This window comes from Eulemur rufifrons, chromosome 2, assembly GCF_041146395.1.
Source record: "Eulemur rufifrons isolate Redbay chromosome 2, OSU_ERuf_1, whole genome shotgun sequence".
Taxonomy (NCBI): Eukaryota; Metazoa; Chordata; class Mammalia; order Primates; family Lemuridae; genus Eulemur; species Eulemur rufifrons.
In genome coordinates, this window is record NC_090984.1 from 22,128,194 (window position 1) to 22,152,962 (window position 24,769).

Below are 24,769 nucleotides of genomic sequence, written 5' to 3' on the forward strand. Positions count from 1 at the left end.
CCTCAGCCTCCCAAGTAGCTGGGACTACAGGCATGCACCACCATGCCCAGCTAATTTTTTCTATATATATTTTTAGTTGTCCAGCTAATTTCTTTCTATTTTCTTTTTTAATAGAGACAGGGTCTGGCTCTTGCTCAGGCTGGTCTTGAACTCCTGAGCTCAAGCAATCCTCCCGCCTCGGCCTCCCAGAGTGCTAGGATTACAGGTATGAGCCACCATGCCCGGCCCCCTAAATCTATTGAGAGTTCTAAAAAAAATTAAAGAGCTGTCTGCTACTCAGAGAGCTAGCCTCACATTCTCTTAGTGATCTGTTAAGCAAACTGATGGCCTGCAGGAGTGATTTAACCTTGGCCTTGCTTGGCCTTAGGTCCCATTTGCAATTAATCTAAACTTGAAAAGGGATGTGGGAATAAGGAGACATTTAGACCTCCCTTCTCTTCATGGCCGGAAATGCAGTTTTAAGGTCTTTCTGGGGGAGTCCCCTTGGCCAAGAGGAGGCCCGTTCATTTGGCAGGGGCTTCGGGTTTTATTTTTAGTTTACACAATCTGCAATAGGTCTTGTGAAAGAAAAGCACAGAGTAATAAGAGTTTATGATGTTGGGGGGCTGATCAAACCTAGAGAGTGAAGGGAAGCTGCCCTTGAGGAAAGGGCACCAGAGCTTGGATTCGAAGGGTAAGCATAAGTTAACCAGAGGATGACTGGGAGGGTGTGGGCTAAGAGCATACTAGATGGAAGGAACACATATGCAAAGGCCCGGAGACCAGAGAGAACTAGGGAAGTTTGAGGAACTCAAAAGCCACTAGGACGGCTGGAACGCAAGGGGTTGGGCAGGAGTGGTGGGACGAAGTAATGGGTGGGAGCATATTCTGTAGGACCTCGAGGGCAAACTAAGAATTTGGGCCCTTCTTGAAATTAATTAAAAGATTTTAATAGAATGTTTCATGATAATTTTGCCCCCCTTAAACAGATCTCTGGTTACAACATGAAGAGCTATAGACCAATTAACAGCCCTGTACTAGTCCAGGGTGAAAAATGAGTGACTGGATTCAGTGACAGCAGAGCTGAATAAATACGGTGGATCTGTGGAGGGAGTCAATCAGCCACCTCCCCCATGACTGAGGCTGAACTCCTTCACTCCGTTAATGCTTGATGCCCACGTTCAAATCCCAACACAGGTCCCAAACTTGCCTCGGCCCAGGGATCCTCAACCCTAAAAGGACAAAACTTGACATCAGGGGACAAGCCCTAAAAGAGGCCAGCACAGTTCGGGTGGAGGGCTGTTGAATGGTCCTCGTATTTCTCTCTCTCAGAGCACGTTCTTCAGAGGAGAAACCCCTCTGCCTTGGCCCTTTCACCAGAGCCCTTTCCTAGTTCTCCCAAGGCCTCCCCTTCACCGGTCACGGTCACCGTTGTCTTCTGCCAGGGGACTAGTTTGGGACTTCCCCAATTTGCCCTTAAGGGAAGCGAAGGGGTTCAGTTTCCTGTTCCATTTTGGGGAGTTTGCTTTAGAAACACAAAGGTAGACGACTGATAGGCAGTTGAGAAGGACTTCGGTCCTGCCTCCGGCGCCCTAATCCCTCTGCCAGCAGGGACCCCTGACTTCCCAGCAGAGGGAAGACGTGGACGGAAGCAGAAAACCCACCGGTTGCTTTACTGAGGGCGGGGCAGGGGGCGGGGCGGACCTCTATGACGACACGGGCCACGCCCCTCTGGGAGGGCGCTGCGCCTGCGCCAGAACGGCTGCCTCGCTCCCGGAAGTGGAGAGTGTGTAGAGCGCCGCTGGGTCTGGGTGCCCAGAGGCAGGAGCGCTCGCGGAGGTCGCCCGCCAGTCTCGTCCGCCATGTCAGCCTTCGACACTAACCCCTTCGCGGACCCAGTGGATGTAAACCCCTTCCAGGTAGAGGCCCCAACTCGTAGACCTCTCTAGTGCCAAGGGCCGCCGCCCGGGCCTCTTTCGCCAGAGCCGGGAGACGTGGCGTAGGAGGGACGGGCCATCTGCCCAATGGGAGAGCAGGCTTTGAGGGCTGTCCTATCGTAGGGTCTGGAGGGCGGGACTAGCAGCAGGTGGAACAGCGGAGGGGGCAGGGGGCGGGGAACGGGAACTGGAGCAGGGCACTGTCTGACCCTTAAGGAGATCCCCTAGCTTCAGGGACAGAAGCGAAATGTAACTATCACATTCCTGCAGTCTTGAGAAGACACCTGTCTTGAGTCACCTTAGGAGAGGGGCTGACAGCAACATAATGAGGTGGAAGCCTCTGGTGAGATGGAGAAATGTGGGAAAAGCCCAAGACATATACCTCTCTCATCACCACGACTACCACCAGCCAAACTAGCGTATAAGGGATAGGAAAGGCCGTGAGATTTGTTAGGAAAAGAAGAGTAGGAAGATAGCCCAAGTTAAAAAATGGCCTTGGTAAGAATTCCACACCTTGACCGTGGGTCTAGTTTGGAAGGGGCTTTGGCCAGATAGGGGAGCCCCGGTTAGTGAGAGAGGGGAGATGAGGGGGCTCTGAAAGAGTCTGGAAGCACAGGGAACATTAGTTTAACGGACCTGTGCGTGGTGGCAGTGTAGTTGAGATGTACTGACCTATGATCTGGCCTGATCTTTTGAACAAACAATTCACAGTCTTCCTACTTAAAGCCAAAACCTTTCCACTGAGAGCCAGGGGTGTTCTTTTTCTTTGGGGAAGGGCTGGAACTCCACTTAGCTCCAGAGCTCCTGTGCCTCTTGTTTCATGTCTGCTCAAACCCAGTTCTAGGGAAGCTAGTTTGTGCTGACTGCTTGATTTATGAGCCCTGATGTTCTGCTCTGTCAGGATGTCACCAGACACATTAACTCATCTGGCTTGTCCTTTTTATTTTGGTCTTTGGCAGCTTCAGAGTTTCCTGCAGGTGTCAGGGAGGTCCTTGGAGGGTCCTTCCTGCAATCCACAGCATGAGTTTTCCCACCTTGAATCCCTTAAAGGGTCAGGGCAAAATCAAAGGAGACTTGAACTAAATAATTACATGCTGTCAGGAGAGTGAATATTTTATGCCTCTTTCTTGGTCTCAGGAAGGCGTCTTAGCCAAAAGGAGCCCTCAAGGCAAATTCTGGTAGCTTGTTCCTTGTAATGTCAGGGAATTCTGAACATTCCTCTTGTAGCTTAATGCTTCTTGACAGAGCCTTTGCGAGGACCTTGTCTCTTATGTAAGGCAAACAGTCATCTCTGTTGGTTGAGTAAAAAAAGAACATTTGCATTTTTTTTCTGCCAGTGTCTTGGTAACTGTTTCGCTTTAATTACAAAACTGCTGTATAATACCGGGGGTTTGGGTTTTAGTAAAGATTTAGTACCCTTTTGGTGTGTGTGGTGTGATGATTTTCTTTCTTTCTTTCTTTCTTTGTCCTGTCAGAATCAGAAATAAAATATCTGCTGCTATCTGACAGTCAGAGGCAATCATCTGTCCAAAGATACAGAGAACTTAGTTCTGCCCTGTATTGATAAGCTGCTTGAGAATCTTAAACCTCATCTCTGGGCCCAGAAATGACTGCGCAAACTGTTGTAGAAGTAACTTCTGCATTCAAGCAAGACAGTCTGTCCATCAGGTAGCCCCAGGATATCGCAGGACAGGAAGCAGCTGTGGTCCTGTCAAGCAACCACATCTGGTGGGAAATCCTGTGTGGGAAGAAGACAGCTGGCTGGCTGCAATTTTGCTCCTCCTCTTGGTGCACAATTGTGTGGGGAGAAGCAGCTTTGGATGTGAGGTCCCGAGCTCTTTCTCCTGGTCAGAGCTGCACTCCCTTAAGATGGTAGCGTCTGCTTCCCTGACTGCCAGGGCTGGGACATTGGGAGGGTGCAGCTCTTGGGAGACTGGGTGTGAGCCCAGCTTCATTTACTCAGGGTGTTGGCACAGAGCTCAGGAGAGAGCAGGTAGAGAGGCAGTGGACACAGAACCCGTGACACCTAGTCAGACTCCAGAGCAGTTGTTTTTTTTCCGTCACCCCATTTAATGCTGGATTACGAAGACACACGAGCCTTCAGAATCCACGGCAGATTGTTGTTCTAACCTCTTGAGTTGAGAAATGAGGATGGCACATGCCGGTCACCAGCTACTTAGCAGTAGGAAAGCGGCAGACCCAGTCTGATTCCCAAGGCGGTGCTGTTTCAAAGGGTTTTAAAGCTTAGACATTGGTATTCAACTGCCTTGGGGATATTTTAGGCCGCCTGAGGAAAGTATGTAACATCACATTGTCACCATTCTTGAAATGACAGTACTAGTAGTGGTGAAAGTGACAAAGTAATATTAGCTAAACTGCATTTTTCCCCCAGTGTGAGGGGATGGAATAATACAGATTTTATTGTGCTTTTTTTTTTGTTTGAGACACAGTCTTGCTCTGTTGCCCGGACTAGAGTGCCGTGGTGTCAGCCTCGCTCACAGCAACCTCAAACTCCTGGGCTCAAGCAATCCTCCTGCCTCAGCCTCCGGAGTAGCTGGGACTACAGGTGTGTGCCACCATGCCCGGCTAATTTTTTCTATATGTATTTTCAGTTGTCCAGATAATTTCTTTCTATTTTTTAGTAGAGACGGGGGTCTCGCTTTTGCTCAGGCTGGCCTCGAACTCCTGACCTTGAGTAATCCTCCCGCCTTGGCCTCCCAGAGTGCTAGGATTACAGGCGTGAGCTACCGCGCCTGGCCTTTATTATGCTTTTTAAAACAGTACTTTAAAGCAATATATGTTCTCAGTAATGCCAGTCCTGAAAAGTGCTCAGGGTTCTGTGGTCAGTTAGGTTTGAGAATCACTACCTATTCTATTTTTCTTAAAGATCAACAAGGCTTGTTAGTTTGTTTTTGTTGTTGTTGTTGTTAGTTTGTTAATGGCTCTGAGAAATCCTATGAAAAAGACATTTGCTCAGCTTTATTTGAATCAGCATTTCTCAAAGTTATTCAACCATGGAACCCGTTTTCTGCTCACTCTTATGTTTGTGAAACTCCCGGTTGATTTCCTCATCCAAGGTTCTTTATCCAGCTCTTGCTCCCCCACCCTGCACCGTGGGTGTGGGCGTTTATGACCTCTTCCTTGCATGTAGTTATAATTGAGATTATTAGAAAACTTCCTGCATAGTAAGAGCTGTGAACAGAAAGTTAAGAGCGTGCAGCAGAGGTTTACCAAACTCCTAGGAGGAAGCAGGAAGTGGCAAGGCAAGTGTGCCGATTTCACAACCTCCACTGCATGCCCTGATTCCCCTGTTCATTACGGCGCTTCTGCTCTGTGCCCTCTGGGTATGTGGGCCCCTGCTTTGCCGTGATCCGAGGTGTCTGCTCCCAAAAGTTTCTCATTAAGTCTCGTCAGGGGACGAAGGGGTAGAAAGCTAAAGGGGGCGTTGTCCTATCCATTTTTCAGCAGTCCACTAAAAATCAGACCACCCAGGCAAATGCCAGGGCTGCTTTCCCACTCGGCACTTCCGCCAGACTGTCCCAGGCAGACAGCAGCGATCTCAAGGAGGGGGCGTGGAATAGGTGGTGGTGCGGAACAGAGGAAGCCTTTCAGAGGAGGCCTTTCAGTGTTCAGGAGTTGCCAAGTCACACAATATCACTTTCACACATTGCCTCCTTGCAGTTAAAAGATAATCTTAGTGGTGTGGCTGCTTCCCAGGGATTGGGAACATTTCTCTCCTGTGAGAGGAGAAAATGGTGGCAGAAACGTGATTTGGGTGTGAACAAAGTTACATGAAGTTCCCCGCATAGACACTGGGGCTTTGCCACTTCCCAGAGACGGTCGGCTCCAGCTTGACTATAACTTTGAGCATTCTTGGAACCACCAGATGGACCTGGTAGAACTTTTCTGTGTAAGAGGAGCAGTGTCTCAAGAAATTTGAAAATGGCAGTGTTCTTACAGCTTAACTCTGACTCTAGACAGCTACCCAGATGGGGTATTCCCACCTTTACGGTTGGCACGTGGAGCTAGGTTGGGCATTAGAAAGAACATGGGTAGAGAGACAGAGGAACTATGTTCTTAACTTCTGAGTTGTCTTTGATGCCACTTGGTGTAGGATAATCCTGTGTTCAGAGAAATGGTAATATTGAACCAGGACAAACAAGGAGTACTTGCTGCTCATTCAGAGAAGAGTGCCGCACACATTTGCAGGGTGTGACCCGTCCAGCGAGTGCTGCTTGGAGATGCTCACATGTCGGTGCACATCACCAAGGCCCTGCTGCTCTGCAGGCCTGTGTAGGAGACCAGGGTAAATGGGCACAGTGCGTGGCCAGTGGCCTGCCAGAGCTTCTGGTCTGCAGGGGAGCCAGGAAATGCTCACTGTTCATTGCAGCCCAGCACCTCCTCCATCTCAGATCTTGTGCTCTCCTGGGGAGCCATGAGGTACATCTGCTGCTTGTGACACACGTGCTTATTTGAAATTAGTCTCTTGAAATTCTCTCCATCCTTGGCCTCTTTAATCCTGGTAACTCTCACCTGCCTCAGCCTGTCTCACTCTCTGTCTTGTACATTAAGGAGTAGCCCGCAGTTCCGTCCTCAACCCTGTTCTCACTTTCTGCCTTCACATCTCTGGCTTCGGAATAGCACCACGTACCGGCGCTGTGGCCCTCACCTCTCTCCTGAGCTTCAAACCAGTATTTCCAACTCACACCTGGGCCTTCCCAACCATTCCAACCAGATACGTTCCACAGGTATCTCCAGTCCAACCCAGTATCTTCTCGGATCTTATTCTTACCTTCCCACACCCATCACTGAAAAGCCTGTTCCTCCTCTCCTGTGAGCGTTTATCTTGGGCACTCAATTCCTTCCTTCCCTTCCCTGCAGTCCTTCTATTCCTCCTGGCAAGACAGAGAGTTCCTGAGCCCGTGGCAGTGGCCTGAGGAGGGTCTCTGGACTCCCTCCCCTCTTCTCCTTCCCCAGCTGCCATCCTGTGGTTCACGTCTAACTGTCACCCATGGCAACAGTTGTGTCCCAGCCAGTCTTCTCGCTGTCATCCTCCCCTCCCATGTGCGTTGCACTCTCCTCTCTGCTGTCAGAGTGATCATGGCAATCTGTAGTTGTTCCCCATTGCCTGTAGGGTCAAGTCCAAACTCCTGCAGTCTGGCCCCACCTCTGCAGGCTGGTTCCCTGATACTCCTGGCTGCTCTCTCCACACTGGCCACTCCACAACCTCCATAACCTTCTTCCATTCCCTGAACACGTGCAAGCTCTTCTTAAAGATTCTGTGACTTTTGCAAATGCGGTTCTTGCCTCCTTCTTTACTGCTTGCTAAATTTCTTTTCTTTCTCAAGATCCAACTCAGGTAACAGCTCATAAAGCCGTCCCTACCTCTCCCAGACGACTCAGTCACTCGCTCCTCTGTGATCTTGCTGCGTTTGCCCTCACCCTGGTACAGCACTTACCATGTGCCATCACTTCTTGCCCTGGCTTGCGTTTGGTTTTTTTTTTTTTTTTTTTTTGTTGAGACAGAGTCTCACTTTGTTGCCCAGGCTAGAGTGAGTGCCGTGGCGTCAGCTTAGCTCACAGCAACCTCAGACTCCTCGGCTTAAGCGATCCTACTGCCTCAGCCTCCCGAGTAGCTGGGACTACAGGCATGCGCCACCATGCCCGGCTAATTTTTTCTATATAGATTTTTAGTTGTCCATATAATGTCTTTCTATTTTTAGTAGAGACGGGGTCTCGCTCAGGCTGGTCTCGAACTCCTGACCTTGAGCGATCCACCCGCCTCGGCCTCCCAGAGTGCTAGGATTACAGGCGTGAGCCACCGCGCCCGGCCCTGGCTTGCGTTTGATTCTCTGTGTTATTTGCTTCTTGAGGGCAGGAACTGAGGCCTTTTCTTGTGCCCCCAGCCCAGCACTTGGTGTGGAATGGTTTGTGCAGGGAGTGAACAGAGAGAGATGGGAGGAGATGACAGACAGCTCAGTTTGAGGAAAGACTGCTTAAAGGGGTACCAGGCCCTAGAACGCCTCAAAGGTCAGGCCAGGTGGTTTGGACTTGCTTTTCTAGAAGATTTTGTACATCGGTGTCTGTGGCAGAGAGGGAGGCCCAGGAGTGCTCCTTGCTTGTTTGGTCAATTCTTGGGCGCTCTTTTTAAAAATATGTTTGTAGGTGTGTTTTTAAAATAAAAATAACATGATCATGTTCTAGAAAATTTGGAAAAGAGAAAATGTCATCCATGTTTCTACCAGTCTTTTACAACCATTGTTATTTTAGTGTTTTCCTGCTAGTCTTTTTTCATGAGTACTTTTGATAGAATCATAAGTTGGTATTTATATAACAAAGCCTTTTCTGTATTGCTGTACTGTCTTCATAGCTGTGATTTTCTTTTTAAGAGAGACAGGGTCTTGCTATGTTGCCCAGGCTGGCCTAGAACTCCTGTGCTCAAGTCGTCCTCCATCTCAGCCTCCCGAGTAGCTGGGATTCTAGGCATGCGCCATCACACCTGGCTAGCTGTAGTTTTTAATTGCTATTTAGGTTTTCAAGGGGGATGTGCACCAAAAGCATACTTGTGCTCTCTAATATTGGACATTTGTTTTCTGCTTTTTTCTCCTATCGTAAATCCTGGTGCAGTGAGTATCATTGCAGGTACAGACCTTTACGTGCTTCTGTCATATTTCCTGAGGATGGTTTCTCAGGTTCCAGGTCAGAGAGCAACCAAGGTCAGTGTGGCTCTCTGTGCACCTAGGACCCAGCCAGCCACTCTGGGGATGATTGCCTTTTCTTGTTCTGTGACACACAGCCGCATCTCCAAAGCAAATAGAACTTCACAGAGGTTCCAAAGTGTTGGTGACTCTCTGCCTCCTAGAGAGAACGGCCCTAAGTTGTTTCAGTCCATGAGGTATTTATTTAATGTGTTTATTTGGAGCCTGAAATAAACCTCACACTGGGGGTTTGGGTGGAGTACAGGATGGGAAGGCAAGGAAAAGTCACAGAGCTCGGGCACAGCCAGGACCTGTGAAACGCATGGAAAGAGATTTCCCAACCCGTGCAAACCAGTGTGTTTTCCATGGCCCTTCCCGGCAGAGCCGCAGCCTGACTTGGCCTGCCCCTCTGCTCTCGGTGCCCTCACGCTCCAGCTGCATCCAGATGTCCCCCTGCCCTGCAGCAGCGGCCGGCCTCACTGACTCGCCTTTGCTTGTCTTCCTCCTTCCTCCTGCAACTTGGCCTTTCCCGAAGCCCTCCAGGGTGTGTCCCCTCCCACCTGTCGTGTCTCTGCACCTTGCTGTGGCCCCCAACATGCTCTTGGGGTGTGTGCACTTGTCCTAGGTATCAGATTGTGGACTCCAGAAGGGCATGAGCTGTGTCCTGCTCATCGTGGCATGTTCCTCACATTGTAACTGCTGAATGAAAAGAACTGAGTTTAAGGGCTTTTTATTTGTTAGAAGTTTAGTAAAGGTCATTAGCCATTCTGAGTGGGACTGAGAGGGTTTCAGGTGACTACTTTATAGGTGAAACTCAGCCCTCACCATCCTTTTAAATTACTTGACCCACTTAAGAGGCAGCTGATGCTTGGTGAGGGGAAAGGAGGTGGATGCTGTTGACTTCCTGTTTGTGACTTAGAGTAGAAGCTGATGGTCCTCACTGAAGCTGGTTAGTGTGGTCCTTGCTGGAAAGACTTTCTGCTTGTATTTTGCCAAGGGTGTTCCCCAAGAACCAGCGCTTCGAAGTTAGTAGGAAACAAGCAGAAGCCCTTGTCAGTGTCCTTCTGTGGTGGAGCCTATTTATTCAACCACAGTTTTTTTTTTTTTGAGACAGAGTCTCGCTCTGTTGCCCTGACTAGAGTACAGCAACCTCAAACTCCTGGCTCAAGCAATCCTCCTGCCTCAGCCTCCCGAGTAGCTGGGACTACAGGCATGCGCCACCAGGCCCGGCTCATTTTTTTCTGTTTTTTCTAGAGACAGGGTCTCACTCTTGCTTAGGCCGGTCTCAAAGCCCTGACCTCAAGCGATCCTCCTGCCTCTGCCTCCCAGAGTGCTAGGATTACAGGCGTGAGCCACTAGGGTGACAAGAATCTCACAACAGCATCATGGTGTGGTTTGGCACATAGCAGACACTCAGTAAATGTCAGCTCCCTTCCCCAGTCCCTCCTCCTCCTCCCTCCCTTTCTTGCCAGGCCTCAGCTTCTCTTAAAGCCACCCACATCTTTCGAAGGAGCCCGAGTTTCCTCAGATGGGAAAGACCCATGTGTCATGGAGTATTTTAGGTTCCTCTTTCCAGGCAAGGTGCTTCCGGGCTGCTGCGGTGGTGCAGGTGCCCCGGCTCCCCCACGGCCTGGCGTCTGGGCCGTGCTTCCGGAGAGGGCTGGCGTCCTACGGCCTGCGGCATTGATTCTCAGCACTCGCACCAGGGACCAAAGTACGCACTAGACACAGTTGCAGTTGACTGCAAAGAGTTTCCAACATACTAGTGGAGACAGGATCTGCTAATGATGAGCCTGGTGAGGGGTCCTAGGGCCAGGTTAAGATTTTAGGAGAAGGAGGAAGGATCAGAATGGACAGAGTGGTCACCCCTGCCATCTCCATTGCACCCCCAGAATCCCCTTCTGTCTGCCATTGGTAAAGGAAATGGCATCTCTCTATGGGTCTGGAGGTGACCTATTAAACGTGTACACCTTGGCCAGGTGTATTTATTGCCAGCACCTGAAACTGCTACCAGAGCTGCCCCTCTGTTCCTCTGTCCTTGGTGACTCAGACTCGAGTAACCAGTTCTGTGGATGGTGGATCTCATTTCGCTGACCTCAGCTCGCTCACTCAGCTGTGGCTAGGTGTCTGCTGAGTCTGAAAGGGGAACAGGTGCTAAGCCGCAGATCTCCCTTGCAGGAAGCCGGGTAATACTGGGAGAGAACCAGCGGTTGTTCAGCCATGAAATGACCTCAAGGCCAGTGCCTCCAGCGTCAGGTAGCCTCCTGGACCTCACCTTGTCACTTTGTCCAAGTTGCAGGAGCCACCAGAGCAGAGGTGGTGTCCAGCAGAAAGGACATAGCCACAGTCTCTGTTGCGGGGGAGGTGGGTCGGGGAGCTTGTATAGGATAAGGTTCATCCAGAGACACACAGCGAGTTCTAGCTGTGTTCCTAGCTCTGGGCAAGGTCCCAGGGGTGGTCGGACACAGGGTCACCTTCTACTAACTGGTGGCCCAGATAGGAAGATAAGAGTCAGTATCTGTGATAAAGCCTGTGATAAAACACATACATAAAATTTGTGAGAAAAGACATTCAGTCCAACTCTATAGATGTTCAGAATAAGGATTGAGCTCCTCTTTTGAGACCTAGGACAAGTTCCATGATCACCATGGTCATTTTCTACATCTGTAAATTGAAGGGTCACTCTCTGAGAGTCTGTGTAATATTAGCATTGTGTTTAAGAATTGGGTTGGTGGAGGCGAGGCTGGGCCTGCAGGACGGGGCCAGGGTGAGGTGCAGGGACTCAGGCAGGGGGCAGTCTGGCCACTCCCACGGCTGTTCCTTCCAGAGCCCGGGCATGGCCCTGGAGCTGAGCCCTGCACCTGTTTCCAGGATGGGGGTGGAGCAGGGTGAAGATGGGCTGCCCCAGGCCAGCGGGGGGCCACTTGGGCAAAGGGGATGGCAGGAGCCCCATGCAGAGATTAGATGGAAAAGGGAGGATTGAAAACTCATGACAAGGCTATGTGCTGAGGACATTCTTACATTTTCTAAAAAGAAAAAACAAAACCAAAAACATTTTCTTGGCTTTTCATCTGAGCCCTTCACATCTCTGCTCCTAGCAAGCATGCCTGATTTAGTAAATCGGTACTGGCAGCCAGCAGCCTGTTTTTTTTCTAAAACCTGAGACTGTCCTTTTAAAAATAAGAGGAAGGGCTAGACTCAGTGTTCACGCCTGTAATCCTAGCACTGTGGGAGGCCAAGGCAGGAAGATCCCTTGAACTCAGGAGTTCGAGACCAGCCTGAGCAAGAGCAAGACCCCATCTTTATTAAAAATAGAAAAATTAGCCGGGTGTGTTGGCACGTGCCTGTAGTCCCAGATACTTGGGAGGCTGAGGCAGGAGGATCACTTGAGCCCGGGAGTTTGAGGTTATAATGAGCTATGATAAGGCCACGACACTCCAGCCTGGGTGACAGAGTGAGACCCTGACTCAAAAATAAATAAATATTGGGATTTTGTGGCATTAGGAAAAAAATAAAAAAACTAATAAAAACAAGAGGAATAAATGCTTTCCATAGCATAACAAAACAGTCCGGGCTGGGTGAGGTGGCTCACGCCTGTAACCCTAGCACTCTAGGAGGCCGAGGCGGGTGGATCGCTCGAGGTCAGGAGTTCAAGACCAGCCTGAGCAAGAGTGAGACCCCGTCTCTACTAAAAATAGAAAGAAATGATATAGACAGCTAAAAATATATAGAGAAAAAATTAGCCGGGCATGGTGGCGCATGCCTGTAGTCCCAGCTACTCGGGAGGCTGAGGCAGGAGGATCGCTTGAGCCCAGGAGTTTGAGGTTGCTGAGAGCGAGGCTGACGCCACGGCACTCACTCTAGCCCGGGCAACAGAGCGAGACTCTGTCTCAAAAAAACAAACAAACAAACAAAAAACCAAAAAACAGTCCAGAAAGGCTGTACACTGAAGAGTCAGTCTCTACCCTTACCACTCCATTCACCTGCCTCCCCATGCCCCTGAAAAAAACAAGCCACTCCCTGGAGGTAAATAGTACGAACCGTTTTTTGAATCTGTACCGACCACTAACAAGAACCTGTGTGGTGTCTATGCTTAGGCCTCAGGGTGTGAAGCTGGCTCTGGGTCTCTTCTGGGAAGTCAGTGGGGCTGAACCTTTCCCAGAAAGGGAGAGGGAGGGACTGCCACTGTGGCGCGGCAGGGTGGGCACAGGAGCCTTCAGGAGACGCTTCTCGGGGCTGGGAGGGGGACCCGCAGTCGTACTTGAGCCAGGGTTCCCTCCTCTCCCCGGCATCTAATGGCTCTTTTTCACCTTCTCAGGACCCCTCTGTGACCCAGCTGACCAGTGCCCCGCAGGGTGGCCTGTCTGAATTCAACCCCTTCTCAGAGGTTGGTGAGCGTGCCCTCCTTCTGCGTCCTGTGTTCCTCTGGGGCTGTGCTGGGGTCTCTGGGCCAAGGGGCCTTGGCACAGACAGGAGCAGCTCTGGGAAGCTGAGTCCTCAGAGACGACCCTAACGTGAACTCGGGGTGGGGTAAGGATGGGGAAGTCACCAAAGCCTCTCTGAAATTCTCCTTTTTGGATCCACGATCTTGGCCCCTTCTCGAGGAGGCCAGGGCTGCTGAGGCACGTGCGCTGAGAAGCTGCAGCGGACGGCGCCGTGCAGGCCCAGAGGGAGCGCCCCTCGCTCACCCTGCTGTAGGTTTGCCCCCTGTTGCCAACTGGTGGAGTCCCAGTTCCCTTCCTTCCTTCCATCTGTCCCGCACAGACAAATGCAGCGACAACGGTTCCGGTTCCTGTCACACAACTCCCTGGGCCCTCACAGCCGGCGGTTCTCCAGCCCTCAGTGGAACCAACGCAGCCATCCCCGCAGGTACTGCCGACGAGGAGCCCTTTGGCCTCCCCTCCCCAGTGAGAGGGTCACCCAGACCAGTAGCTGGGCCCTGAGGCTGGGGGGCGGGCAGAGAGCCTTCATCCCTGGCTCCACTTCCAGGGTATTCTTGCCAGTCCCTTTGGAGCTAGTCACTTGTGAGTGGACAGGCTGCTCTGATATCCTCACCCCACTGCCACCACCAAAGGATAAGCTCTAGCAGGCCGGGGCCTTTGGCATCTCCAGAGAGAGCATTTCTCCTTGCTGTGCCCCTCCGGGTCCTCATCGGGTCTTTGGCTTGTTTTCTCTCCCTTGGGGCCCAGAATCTCTCTTTTAACCTTTTTAATTCCTGCCTGCCTTCCTATTTTCCTTTGTCCCTTCACCAAATACTGTGAGTCTTACCTGCTCTGTGCCTGCCTCACTGCCCTGCCCCATGCCCCTCGCAGCCCCGCATGAGCGTGACCCACAGTGGAGTTGTGTGTTGCAGCCCCTGCTTAGACAGGCCAGCAAGTTCCTGCCTACTCGATTCCTGGCAGTGAGCGAGTTCTCAGAGAGGCAGATGCTACTAGGAGGAGATAGTATTCTCAGAGACAGCTACATGCGAAACCTTCCACAGGTAGGCCAAGTGCAGATGAGCAGGGGGAGGGCAGGTGCCTGGAGCCTTGCCCCTCCCAGGCCCCAGAACCTGTGCAGGTGAGGCCGGCCTGATGTGCAGGGCTGCCTTTACACTCAGCGGGGTGGTGGGCTGTGGGGACCTGGGTCCCGCTCAACTGAAGTCACAGACTTTGGGGAGAGGAGGCTGAGACCCCCAGCGTGGTCACTTCTGCTCCTGCTTCTGCCCCCAGCGTCTGCAACTCACCTCCCGAAGGCAACCGTAGCTCTTTGGAGAACTCCTTTGGGAGAGGTTTGTGTGTGGGTGTGTTTACGTGTGTACACGCAGACCGGGTTTGTCATCCTACAAGATGACCAGTTTGATACTTGCTCCCTAAAAAGGACTGTAGTCTCATTCTCCAGGAGGAACTTGGCCCAAACAGTGGCAGCGGCCAGCAGGAGCCTGGCCCTGGCCCAGGTCTGCTCGGCCACACGTAACAGTCCCCTCACTGCCTTACTCAGGGACCCTGCTCCGCCTGAAGAGGAGATGAGCTTGGACCCTGCACACTGCAAAGGCCAGCATGCAGGGCTACGCCTAAGGGGCTGTCCTGGGCTACAGCCAGTTACAGTTCAGGGGGACCCAGGAAGGCAGCTCCTGGGGCGGAGCAGGGGCAGGGAGCTCACACAGATCCCAGGGCTCGGCACACACGGTCCGCCCCCGTGTCTCCCCTCTGCGCTCACCGCTGGTGCACCATTCCCCCTTCACACACACACCCGGCTCTTCAAACGAGGCGTGGGTCTCTGGGTTTCTGGCTACAGGTTAGTCTCTTGCGAGGTCTTTTCCCCTTTGCCATTGTCACCAAAGCTCACTCTCACTGAACTCTGCCTGGACTGCAGTGTCAGGGAGGGAAGGGGAAGCCACTGGGCATGGTTCTCCTAGCTCAGGTTTAGGAATGAGGGGAGAGGGGAGCCTGGTAATGGCCAAGAGGTCAGAGTGGTGTGGGGGCAATGGGACACAGGGCCTCTTAGCCTCTCTATGGTGGCCTCTGGAAGCCAAGACACTCTGTGGGCTGGGACTGCATCTGGGATGCCCTGCTGGCTTCCCCTGCCCGGGGCGAGGCCTTTCTTCCGCCTGCCCAGGCTGACACTGTTTCTTGTGTCCGACTGCCTCTCTGCTTCCCTCCAGGCCGTGGCATCTGCAGCCCAGGCAGGCCTGCTTCGGCAGCAGGAAGAACTGGACAGGAAAGCTGCCGAGCTTGAACGCAAGGAGCGGGAGCTGCAGAACACTGTGGCCAGCTTGCATGGTAAGGGAGGCTGCTGGGGCCTGGGGCCGCCCTGCCTGGCACAGGAGAGTGTCCTGAGCCCTGCGCGGTGGGCCCTCCCTGCACTCACCCTGGCCGCCTTCTTCTGGGCAGCCTGGGAGCTCTGCAGAGCTCGACCATCTCAAAAGGGTGCGGGTCCCGGGGAGAGCAGTCGGTTGCCAGTCAGGAGACCTGCAGTGTTGTTCTAGTGGATGTGGATTCTGCCTGCACTCCTTTCAGCTCTGAGACTCCTTGGTAACGTAAGGGCATTGGTCTCACAATTCCTTGTTCGTGATGATGACCTGAGTTGCCACACTTAGGGGCCAGTTAAAAATAATCACTCAGGCCGTTCAGCTCTCTGTATTTCCCAGTGCATTTGGGGTCCATTATCTTGGAGTTAGCTGCTGCTTCTTCTTTTTTTTTTTTTAGAGACAGAGTCTTGCTGTGTTGCCCAGGCTAGAGTGCCGTGGCGTCAGCCTAGCTCCCAGCAACCTCAAACTCCTGGGCTCAAGCGATCCTGCTGCCTCAGCCTCCCAAGTAGCTGGGACTACAGGCATGCACCACCATGCCCGGCTAATTTTTTCTATATATTTTTAGTAGAGACGGGGTCTCGCTCTTGCTCAAGCTGGTCTCGAACTCCTGACCTAGAGTGATCGTCCCACCTTGGCCTCCCAGAGTGCTAGGATTACAGGCGTGAGCCACCGAGCCCAGCCTTGGAGTTAGCTTCTGGGTGTCTCTTTGGGTCCCATTATCCTTTTCCATTCCACACCACACTACACGCACACGCAAGCCCAGCTTGCTGGAGCTGCTCTGGAAGCCCTGGTTTGGCCCACGCACTGCTGGCGTGGGGTGCACTCCCTGATGCTGCTACTGCTTTCTTTTTTTTCTTTTTAGACACAGGGTCTCATTATGTTGCCCAGGCTGGAGTGTAGTGGAGCAATCCTAGCTCCCTAGAACTTTGAACTGAGCTCAAGTGATCCTCCTGCCTCAGCCTCTTGGGTAGCTGGGACTATAGGTGCACACCATAATGTCTGGCTAATTTTTCTTATTTTTTATAAAGACAGGGTCTCGCTATGTTGCTCAGGCTGGTCTCAAACTCCTGGCCTCAAGCGATGCTCCTGCCTGGGCTTCCCAAAGTGCTGGGATTCCAGGTGCCCGGCCAATGCTGCTTCTGAGGCTCGGCCCTCACCTTGTTGTTCTTTGCTCTTTCCATACAGTGAGAGAGAACAACTGGCCACCGCTGCCCTCATGGTGCCCTGTCAAGCCCTGCTTCTACCAGGATTTCTCCACAGAGATCCCTGCCGACTACCAGCGGATATGCAAGATGCTTTACTATCTCTGGATGTGTGAGTCCCAACCTGCCCTGTGAGCTCAAGGGTTAAATGGGCGAGACTTGAGAGCCCCGTCTTTGCTCTGGCTGCCCGTGCTGGTGTGCAGGCTTTCTGCAGACCCCACCCTTCCTCAGTGCCTGGGCTGGCATGGGGAGGTGCCTTCTGCCCACCGGCTACTCCCTGTCTGAGAACCTCCTCGAAAGGGGCAGTCCAGACCACAGATCAGGCGGCGTGGGACTAGCCAGAGACTTCCAAGTCCCTGTGGAGCTCGCTGCACTAAAAGGCCCTCCTCAGCTGAAGGCCTCCCCTGCCGACAGGCCCCTAGGCACCAGGGGGGCGGGGAAGAAGACTCTCCCTGTAGCTCCACTGTGGGCCATCCAGGGCCAGGGAAATGACTTGCTGAGAGAAAGACTTCATTCCCGAAGGATCAGCCCTGGGTCTGCAGCCCTCCTCCCCTCCCTCCCCCCGAATGCCTGGGCTGTCCCATCACTTCTCAGGAACTTAGATGGGTCCCTGGTTTTGAGGTCCCAGAAAACTAGGATTTGGAAACTAACCCTGCCTAGGTACAGCCCAAGGTTCTCTGCCCTGACAGCATGGACCTCACTCACCTCTCCTAGGGAGTGGTTTGCCATGCTGGGGAGCCCGTCAGCCACCTTGGCACAGCCATGTCTCTCCCCTCTTCCCTTGCCCAGTGCATTCCGTGACTCTGTTTCTGAACCTGCTTGCCTGCATGGCCTGGTTCTCAAGCAACAGCTCCAGGGGAGTGGACTTCGGCCTCTCGATCCTATGGTTTGTGCTCTTCACCCCCTGTGCCTTCCTTTGTTGGTACCGACCCATCTATAAGGCCTTTAGGTGAGTGGGGCTGGGGCAAGGGAGGAGTGTTTGGCTGGCGTCCCGGCTAGCAGGCTGAGGGATGCCAGCCTGGGCCCTCGGGCCCTGCCCTAGTCTTCGAGCAGAATAGAATGGCGGGGAAACCCACTTTCCCATTCTCCCCCATGGCCGGAGCAGATGGGATGAGAAGCCTTACCTGCTGTCGCACTGCCCCAGTCTGGCTGGTGCCGTGGTATTTCAGTCACTGGGAAGAAGGAGGGGACCCTTTTTAGGGAGCCCCCTTCTGTGGCTCTGAGGTGTGCTTCTCAGAGGCTGTCAGATGCTCTCGGTGGCTCATCTGTCCTTATTTATGCTCCCTGAAAACTCGAGCACCCGCCCGTACTCAAGACTATATCGATACTAGTCTCACCAACACTTAGACCAGGTACCGTCAGCATCGATGGCGACCCCCTTACAGACCCTGAGGAGTTTGGAATTGTGCCTGAGGATTGATGCTTTCAGGGCTGGCAGGGGGAAGGGGAAGGGGGTGGGCGGGTGCTGCACCCCCGCTGTACTCCGTGCTGAAGGACAGAGGTGGACGGGCTCAGCCCTTGAGGACTTCTGTCCAGTGTTCCCTGGTCCCCAAACATCTTTTCTTCCACCCAGGTGTACAGTTTTATTATTAGAGATTTATGCCTTTGGTTTAGAGTTTCTTGCCTGTTATGAAATGCAAATAAGCACTCCAGGAGAGGGAGTGGTTGGTCTTTATGCTGTCCTTTGGGGGAGCGACTTTATCAGCTGTTTGAGGAGGGGTTGAGCACTGACCCTTTAAACTGGAGGGCAGTGAAAGGCAAGCCCTTCTTGTTTATGGTGGCGGATGTCTCTGTGTGTCCTTACGGACAGCGTGGCTGGTCCCATGGGGCTATGTCCCTTGCCCATTGTGCCTCCTGGCTCCTGGTGAGGAGAGATGTCCCCAAGTAAGGAATGCTGAGGAGCATGGCCCAAGCCCTTTTGTGACTTCTTTTTCCCTCTCTCTCTACAGGTCTGACAACTCTTTCAGCTTCTTCGTGTTCTTCTTTGTATTTTTTTGTCAAATAGGGATCTACGTCATCCAATTGGTTGGCATCCCTGGCCTGGGGGACAGGTGAGACCTGGGGCATCGCAGAGGGAATTAGGCCTTGGATGTGGGGCTCAGCCTCTCTTGCCCTGTTTCCTAGCTCCCAGTGAGCCCGGCAGATGACCCACTTCCCCTGTGGCGGGGAGAGAACTGAGAGAACTGGGTGGGCCGGCTCAGATCTACTGGGCCCCCTCTCCGGTAGCCACGCACCGCCTTTCCTCGCTCTCTACTTTCTAGGGTCTTGTGGGCGAACTTAGCTTGACTCTGTAGGCTAGGAGAGCTGTGCCCTGCACTGCAGCCTCTATTCTCCTGCCACACCCTCCTGGAGGCTGGTGCATGGTGGACCCTAAGCTGTGACTTTTCCCAGAGGCCCTGTAACTTCAGGAGACGGGGCCCTAGCCTCCCCTGGACAGGCTCCTTCCCGCTGTCCTCTTTGAGCACGTGGCTGGATTGAGTTTCCTGGGCACTTCAGTCCTCAGCTCAAAATTAATCTCAAAAGAAAAGCTGATGGCTGATGTTTTCTTTCTGCCCCAGTGCACAGGGAGCATTGCAGAAAGGTCAGGCTGACACTTGGCAGAGAGCCTGAGCCTGGAAGGGCGGCACTATTTTGGTCCCCTCCCTCTGGCGGAGCTGGCAAGTCCAGAGCAGTGGGGAGAGGAGGCCTGCCTCCCCTTGCCCTCCGAGCAAGTGCACGCTGCCCTCCTACCACCCCTCTTCCTTCTCTAATCTGGCCCCTTTTGACCAATGACCCAATTCCGTCGTTCGTTGCCCTAAGTGAGGTCCTGGTGGAAGAGCTGTGACTCATGACTGCTGTTTGCACCTGCACTGGGAATGAGGACGCTCGAGTTCTGGCCCTGGCTCTGCCCTTGCTGCCCTGCCTGGGTCTACCCCAGTGAGCTCTGCAGCCTCCTAATGCCTCTGCAAAGCCCTCTGTGACCATTTTCTCAGGGCACCTCACAACACCCATGAGTGGGTGGATATAATCCCCCTTTTTTAATTGTAAAATACACATAACATAAAATTCACCATTTTATTTACCACTGAAACCATTTAAAACTATACAATTCTGTGGCAGTTAATACATTCACAATGTTATGCAGTCATCACCACTAATTTAGTTCTAGAACATTTTTATCACCCCAAAAAGAAACTCCAGGCCGGACACAGTGCCTCAATGCCTGTAATCCTAGCACTCTGGGAGGCTGAGGCGGGAGGATCACTCGAGGTCAGGAGTTCGAGACCAGCCTGAGGAAGAGCGAGACCCCATCTCTACTAAAAATAGAATGAAATGATCTGGACAGCTAAAAATATATATAGAAAAAATTAGCTGGGCACAGTGGCACATGCCTGTAGTCCCAGCTACTTGGGAGGCTGAGGCAGGATTGCTTGAGCCCAGGAGTTTGAGGTTGCTGTGAGCTAGGCTGACACCACAGCACTCTAGCCCTGGCAACAGAGCGAGACTGTCTCAATAAATTAAATAAATAAAAACAGAAAAATTAGCCGGGCAACTAAAAACAGAAACAAAAAATTAGCTGGGCGTGGCAGCGCATGCCTGTAGTCCCCGCTACTTGGGAGGCTGAGGCGGGAGGATCGCTTAAGCCCAGGAGTTTGAGAGTCTGAGGTTGCTGTGAGCTAGGCTGATGCCACGGCACTCTAGCCTGGGCAACAGAGTGAGACTCTGTCTCAAAAAAAAAAAAAGAAAAGAAACTCCATATGCAGTAAGCAGGCACTCCTCATTTCTTCCTTCCCCAACCCCCTGGCAACCGTTTAACTGCTTTCTGTCTCTATGGATTTACCTATTCTGGAAATTTCATATAAATGGAATCATATAATGTGTGATCATATAATGTGTAATCACATTAGTATGTGGCCTTTTGTGTCTGCCTTCCTTCACTTAGCATGATGTTTTCAGGGTATCCATGTTGTAGTATGTGTTAGTACTTCATTTCTTTTTATGGCCGAATAATATCCTATTGCATAGGTATCCTGTGTTTCTTTTTTTAAGAGACAAGGTCTCACTGTGTTATCCAGGCTCAAGTACAGTGGCGTGATCATAGCTCACTATAGTTTCCTGGACTCAAGTGATCCTCCTGCCACAGCCTCCCCAGTAGGTGGGACTACAGATGCATGCCACCACACCCAGCTAATTTTAAAAAATTGTTATGTGGAGATGGGGTCTCACTATGTTGCCCAGGCTTGTCTTAAACTCCTAGCCTCAAGCAGTCCTCCTGCCTCGGCCTCCCAAAGTGCTGGGGTTATAGGCGTGAGCTGCTACACCTGGCCTGGATATGCCGTATTTTGATTATCCATTTATTGATAAACATTTGAGTTGTTTCTACCTTTTTACCATTGTGAATTAGTGGTGCTATGAATATTTGTGTGCAAGTTTTTTTTCCACGCTTATGACTTTGACTCAATTTTATTTTTATTTTTTTTTTTTTGAGATAGTGTCTTGCTGTGTTACCCAGACTGGAGTGCAGTGGCATCATCATAGTTCACTGCAACCTCCAACTTCTGGGCTCAAGCTGGGACTACAGGCACCTGCCACTGCACGCAGCCAATTTTTCTAATTTTTGTAGAGATGGGGTCTCGCTCTTGCTCAGGCCGGTCTGGAACTCCTGACCTCAAGTGATCCTCCCACCTTGGCCTCCCAGAGTGCTAGGATTACAGGTGTGAGCCACTGTGCCTGGGCTATTTAACTTAGGAACCACCAAACTATTTCCCACAGTGGCTGAACCAGTTTACATTCCCACCAGCAATACATGCGGGTTCTAGTTTCTCCACGTCCTCAGCAACTGTCTTAGTCCATTTTGTGCTGCTATAACAGAATACGCCCGACGGGGTAATTTATGAACAATAGAAGTTTATTTGGTTGATGGTTCTGGAGCCTGGGAAGTCCAAGACTGAGAGGCTGCATCTATTGAGGGCCATCTTACTACATCGTAACATGGTGGAAGGCATCACATAGTGAGAGAGAACAAGAGATTGAACTTGAAGCCCCACCCATCTTATAACTGGCATTAATCCATTCATGAGGGTGGAGCCCTGATGACCTAAATACCTCCAATTAGGCCCCTCTTCACAACACAGTTAGATTGGGGATTAAATTTCCAACACATCGTTTTGGGGGGACACATTCAAACCATGGCATTTACATGTGCTTTTTGGAGGACATAATCATAGTACTAACATTTGTTATTTTCCTTTTTTCCCTTTTCTTAAAAAAAATTATAGTCAACTAGAGATGCAGTATTTCATTGCATTTCATTATAGTTTTGATTTGCATTTCCTGAATGTCTAATGATGTTGGTCGTTTGTATATCTTCTTTGGAGAAACAGTCTTTGATCCATTTTAAGTTAATTTTTGTATTTGGTTGAAGTAAGGATTTAACTTCATTTATCTGCACGTGGATATCCAGTTGTTCTAGTAACATTTGTTGAAGAGACTGTTCTTTCTCTTTTGAATGGTTTTGGCACCCTTGTCAAAAATTAACTGACCACAGATGTATGGGTTTATTTCTGGACTCTCAATTCTATTCCATTGATCCATCGATCCATTGATCTATGTTTATCCTTATGCCGGTCCCACACTGCTTTGATTATTGTAGCTTTGTAGTAAGTTGACATCAGCAAGTGTCAGGATGTCCTTTTACAGATGAGGACACTAAGGGTCGTCAGGGAGGTAACATGCCTGGGCCCTGGTGGGAGGAGCTGAGGGGACAGCATGAATGCAACAGGTTGGCCAGTGGTTTTCCTTCCTGGAGGGCGGGTTCTTAGGAGTGAGCAGTCAGGCTTTCCATGCCCCCAACCCCAGAGCAGCAGAAAAAGGCCCACCCAGTGTTCCTCCTGATTCTGTATAGGTGGCAACCCCATCCTCCCTCTAGACCTCATCCAGCCAGAAGATTCCCATTGTGAATCTATCTCTGAGGCCCCGGGGGAAGACAAGCTGGGGCAGTGTGGGTCTGTGAGCCTTCACGGAGGCCTGGCCTCTCACAGGTCAAGAGCTCTGGCCCCCAGGGCTCCCTGTGCTGCAGAGATGCTGAGGTGGTGGTCAGGACGCAGCAGCCACTTGGAGAAGAGCCCCTCATGGCGACTCCTGGGCGGCCCACTCCCACTTTGCCCTCTCTGGCTTCTTCTTCCCTTTGTAGTGGTTGGATTGCAGCCCTGTCCGCAGTGAAGGAAGATTCCTTGGCCGTGTCAATCATCATGATGGTGGTAGCCGGCTTCTTTACCCTCTGTGCCGTGCTCTCACTCTTCCTCCTGAAGCGGGTGAGTGGTGGGGGCTGGGCGACAGCAGACCTGAGGAAGCAGGCACCTGTTTCCTGCTTTTGCCACGAGATGTTCTTCACCACTGCAGTTGGGCCTCCTGGGCCCCCAAATGCAGCACCTTTCCCCAGGCTCTGCGGGGGGGTGGGATCAGGCAGTGTTGGGCTCCTGGTGACCCCTTTGAGAGTATAACCTGGATGGCAGGGTTCCTGGTGGCCCAGAGGGTGGGCTCCTCTCACCTCCCCTCCTTCACCTCCCCTCCTTCCCCAGGTGCACTCCCTGTACCGCCGGACGGGGGCCAGCTTCCAGCAGGCCCAGGAGGAGTTTTCCCAGGGCATCTTCAGCAACAGAACCTTCCGCAGCGCGGCCTCATCTGCGGCCCGAGGAGCCTTCCAGGGGAATTAGTCCTCCTCTCTCTTGCCTCTACCTTCGCCTATTCTCTCACCTGCCTTCTGAGCTGCACTTTCCGTGGGTGCCTTATGCAGTGGTTTTGCCCAGCACAGACCTGGTGAAGGTCTTGCTGTGGCTCTTCCTCCTTCCTCAGCAACCAGCTCTCCCTGGAAGGGAAGGGAGGGACAGGGACTTTTTTTACACAGGAAGAAAAAAAAAAAAAAACCAAAACTGTCTTTCCTTCTCTAGTGGTGGTTTGGTAGGATTCTTTTGTCTCTCCAGAAGCAATGGGACTGAAGTTCTCTTCCCCTGTACACACACAGACACCCTACACACTTGGGATTGCTGGCTGACCTGGGGTCACCCCAGCTGGAATTTTCTGCCAGGGTCTTGAGACTCCACTCCTCCCCTAGCAGGCCTGGCCTGAATCTGGCTCCGCAGCCCTGCCCGTCCTGCCCAGGCTGGGATAACCCTCCCATGCACTCCACGTTAGGCGAGCTGCAGTCTGGGTGGGTGGACGGCTCTGTTCTCTGGATCTCTCTGGGGTCTCCAGGCTTCCAGAACCCAGGCTCCCCCGCCTCGTGTTCCTCATTGACAGATTCACAGCCCTTTAGGCCCCTGTACCCTCCTGGTGTGGGCGGCACCTCGTGCCCTCCAGGGCCCCCTGAGCCCCTTTCTCTTCAGACTTTCTGAATGTGCAATGTGGTTGGTTGCGGTTTGGGGATGGGGAGGTACAGGAGGACACTGATCCTAAGTTGTCCCGCCCAGCTGTTGGCAGTTGTCCAGGAGGGTGGGTCTGACTGTCCTGGCACGGTTTTGTTTTGACTTCCTCTCCTCCTGAGGGTCCGCTGCCCTCTGCCTTGGCCTTAATTTGCCCCCCCCCCCCCCCCCCCCCGCAGTATCCAGCTTGTGTGACGAGGGCAGCGGGAGTCAGTCCAGAGCTGCATCCTTGATGCAGGACTGTGGGACTGATGGGCCACCTTGCGGAGGGTTCCCCCATGCCCTGAGTCTAGGTCACCTTCCACTCACCCTGGGGATTCCCCAGGAGGTGTGTCACTGTGACGTGCACCTAGGAGTCCACCGGCAGAACCTGCACTTTGTCCTCCAGAGGCTGCAGGAGTTGGCACAAAGCTGGCCACCCCCTGCCTCCGGGACCTGGGCCCACCCTGAGGCAGCCCTCAGGTCGTCCCACACCCCTGGATAAGGGCAGCGACCAGGATTTTGTAAACTCCTTTCTGGTATTTTTTCTCCATGTACAAATGTATATGTCATGTCTCAATTTTTGTGCTTAAATAAAAAATAATACATCTTCAGACACCACTGGTTCTAATGTCTGGTGGACTTGGGAGGACTGGGTGGCCCCTAGTGCTTAGGGGCTGAGGCGCGCCTAGGAGAGGAGAGAGGGGACATTAAGATGCTCACTGGTTGGTCTGTGACAGGTCATCAAGCCCCTAACTCAGAAGAGTGAAAGAGAATTGGGAGC

The 24,769-nt window shown here is 52.1% G+C and overlaps 1 protein-coding gene across 2 annotated transcripts; it reads left to right on the plus strand.

Annotated features, from left to right (window-relative positions):
- The first annotated feature begins 1,734 nt into the window (after nucleotides 1-1,734).
- SCAMP2 (secretory carrier membrane protein 2) lies at nucleotides 1,735-24,593 on the plus strand. 2 transcript variants are annotated; one of them, XM_069481908.1, is made up of 10 exons: nucleotides 1,735-1,898; nucleotides 12,933-13,001; nucleotides 13,379-13,483; nucleotides 13,968-14,096; nucleotides 15,258-15,375; nucleotides 16,590-16,718; nucleotides 17,396-17,555; nucleotides 18,556-18,657; nucleotides 22,779-22,899; nucleotides 23,167-23,309. In XM_069481908.1, exons 1-10 carry the CDS (start codon nucleotides 1,842-1,844, stop codon nucleotides 23,299-23,301), a joined length of 1,125 nt encoding a protein of 374 aa, XP_069338009.1. In that variant the 5' UTR covers nucleotides 1,735-1,841; the 3' UTR covers nucleotides 23,302-23,309. The 2 variants fall into 2 exon arrangements, with proteins under 2 accessions (XP_069338009.1, XP_069338020.1); XM_069481919.1 differs by lacking the exon at nucleotides 13,968-14,096 and having other exon boundaries at nucleotides 23,167-24,593.
- Nucleotides 24,594-24,769: the final 176 nt, after the last annotated feature.

What these genes read in the sequence shown, in the direction of transcription:
- SCAMP2 (XM_069481908.1), top strand. Translation starts at nt 1,842, where the DNA reads ATGTCAGCCTTCGACACTAACCCCTTCGCGGACCCAGTGGATGTAAAC. An exon ending in ATCCCTGGCCTGGGGGACAG is followed by an intron (nt 18,658 to 22,778) that starts GTGAGACCTGGG and finishes TTCCCTTTGTAG; the next exon opens with TGGTTGGATTGCAGCCCTGT. An exon ending in CACTCTTCCTCCTGAAGCGG is followed by an intron (nt 22,900 to 23,166) that starts GTGAGTGGTGGG and finishes CTCCTTCCCCAG; the next exon opens with GTGCACTCCCTGTACCGCCG.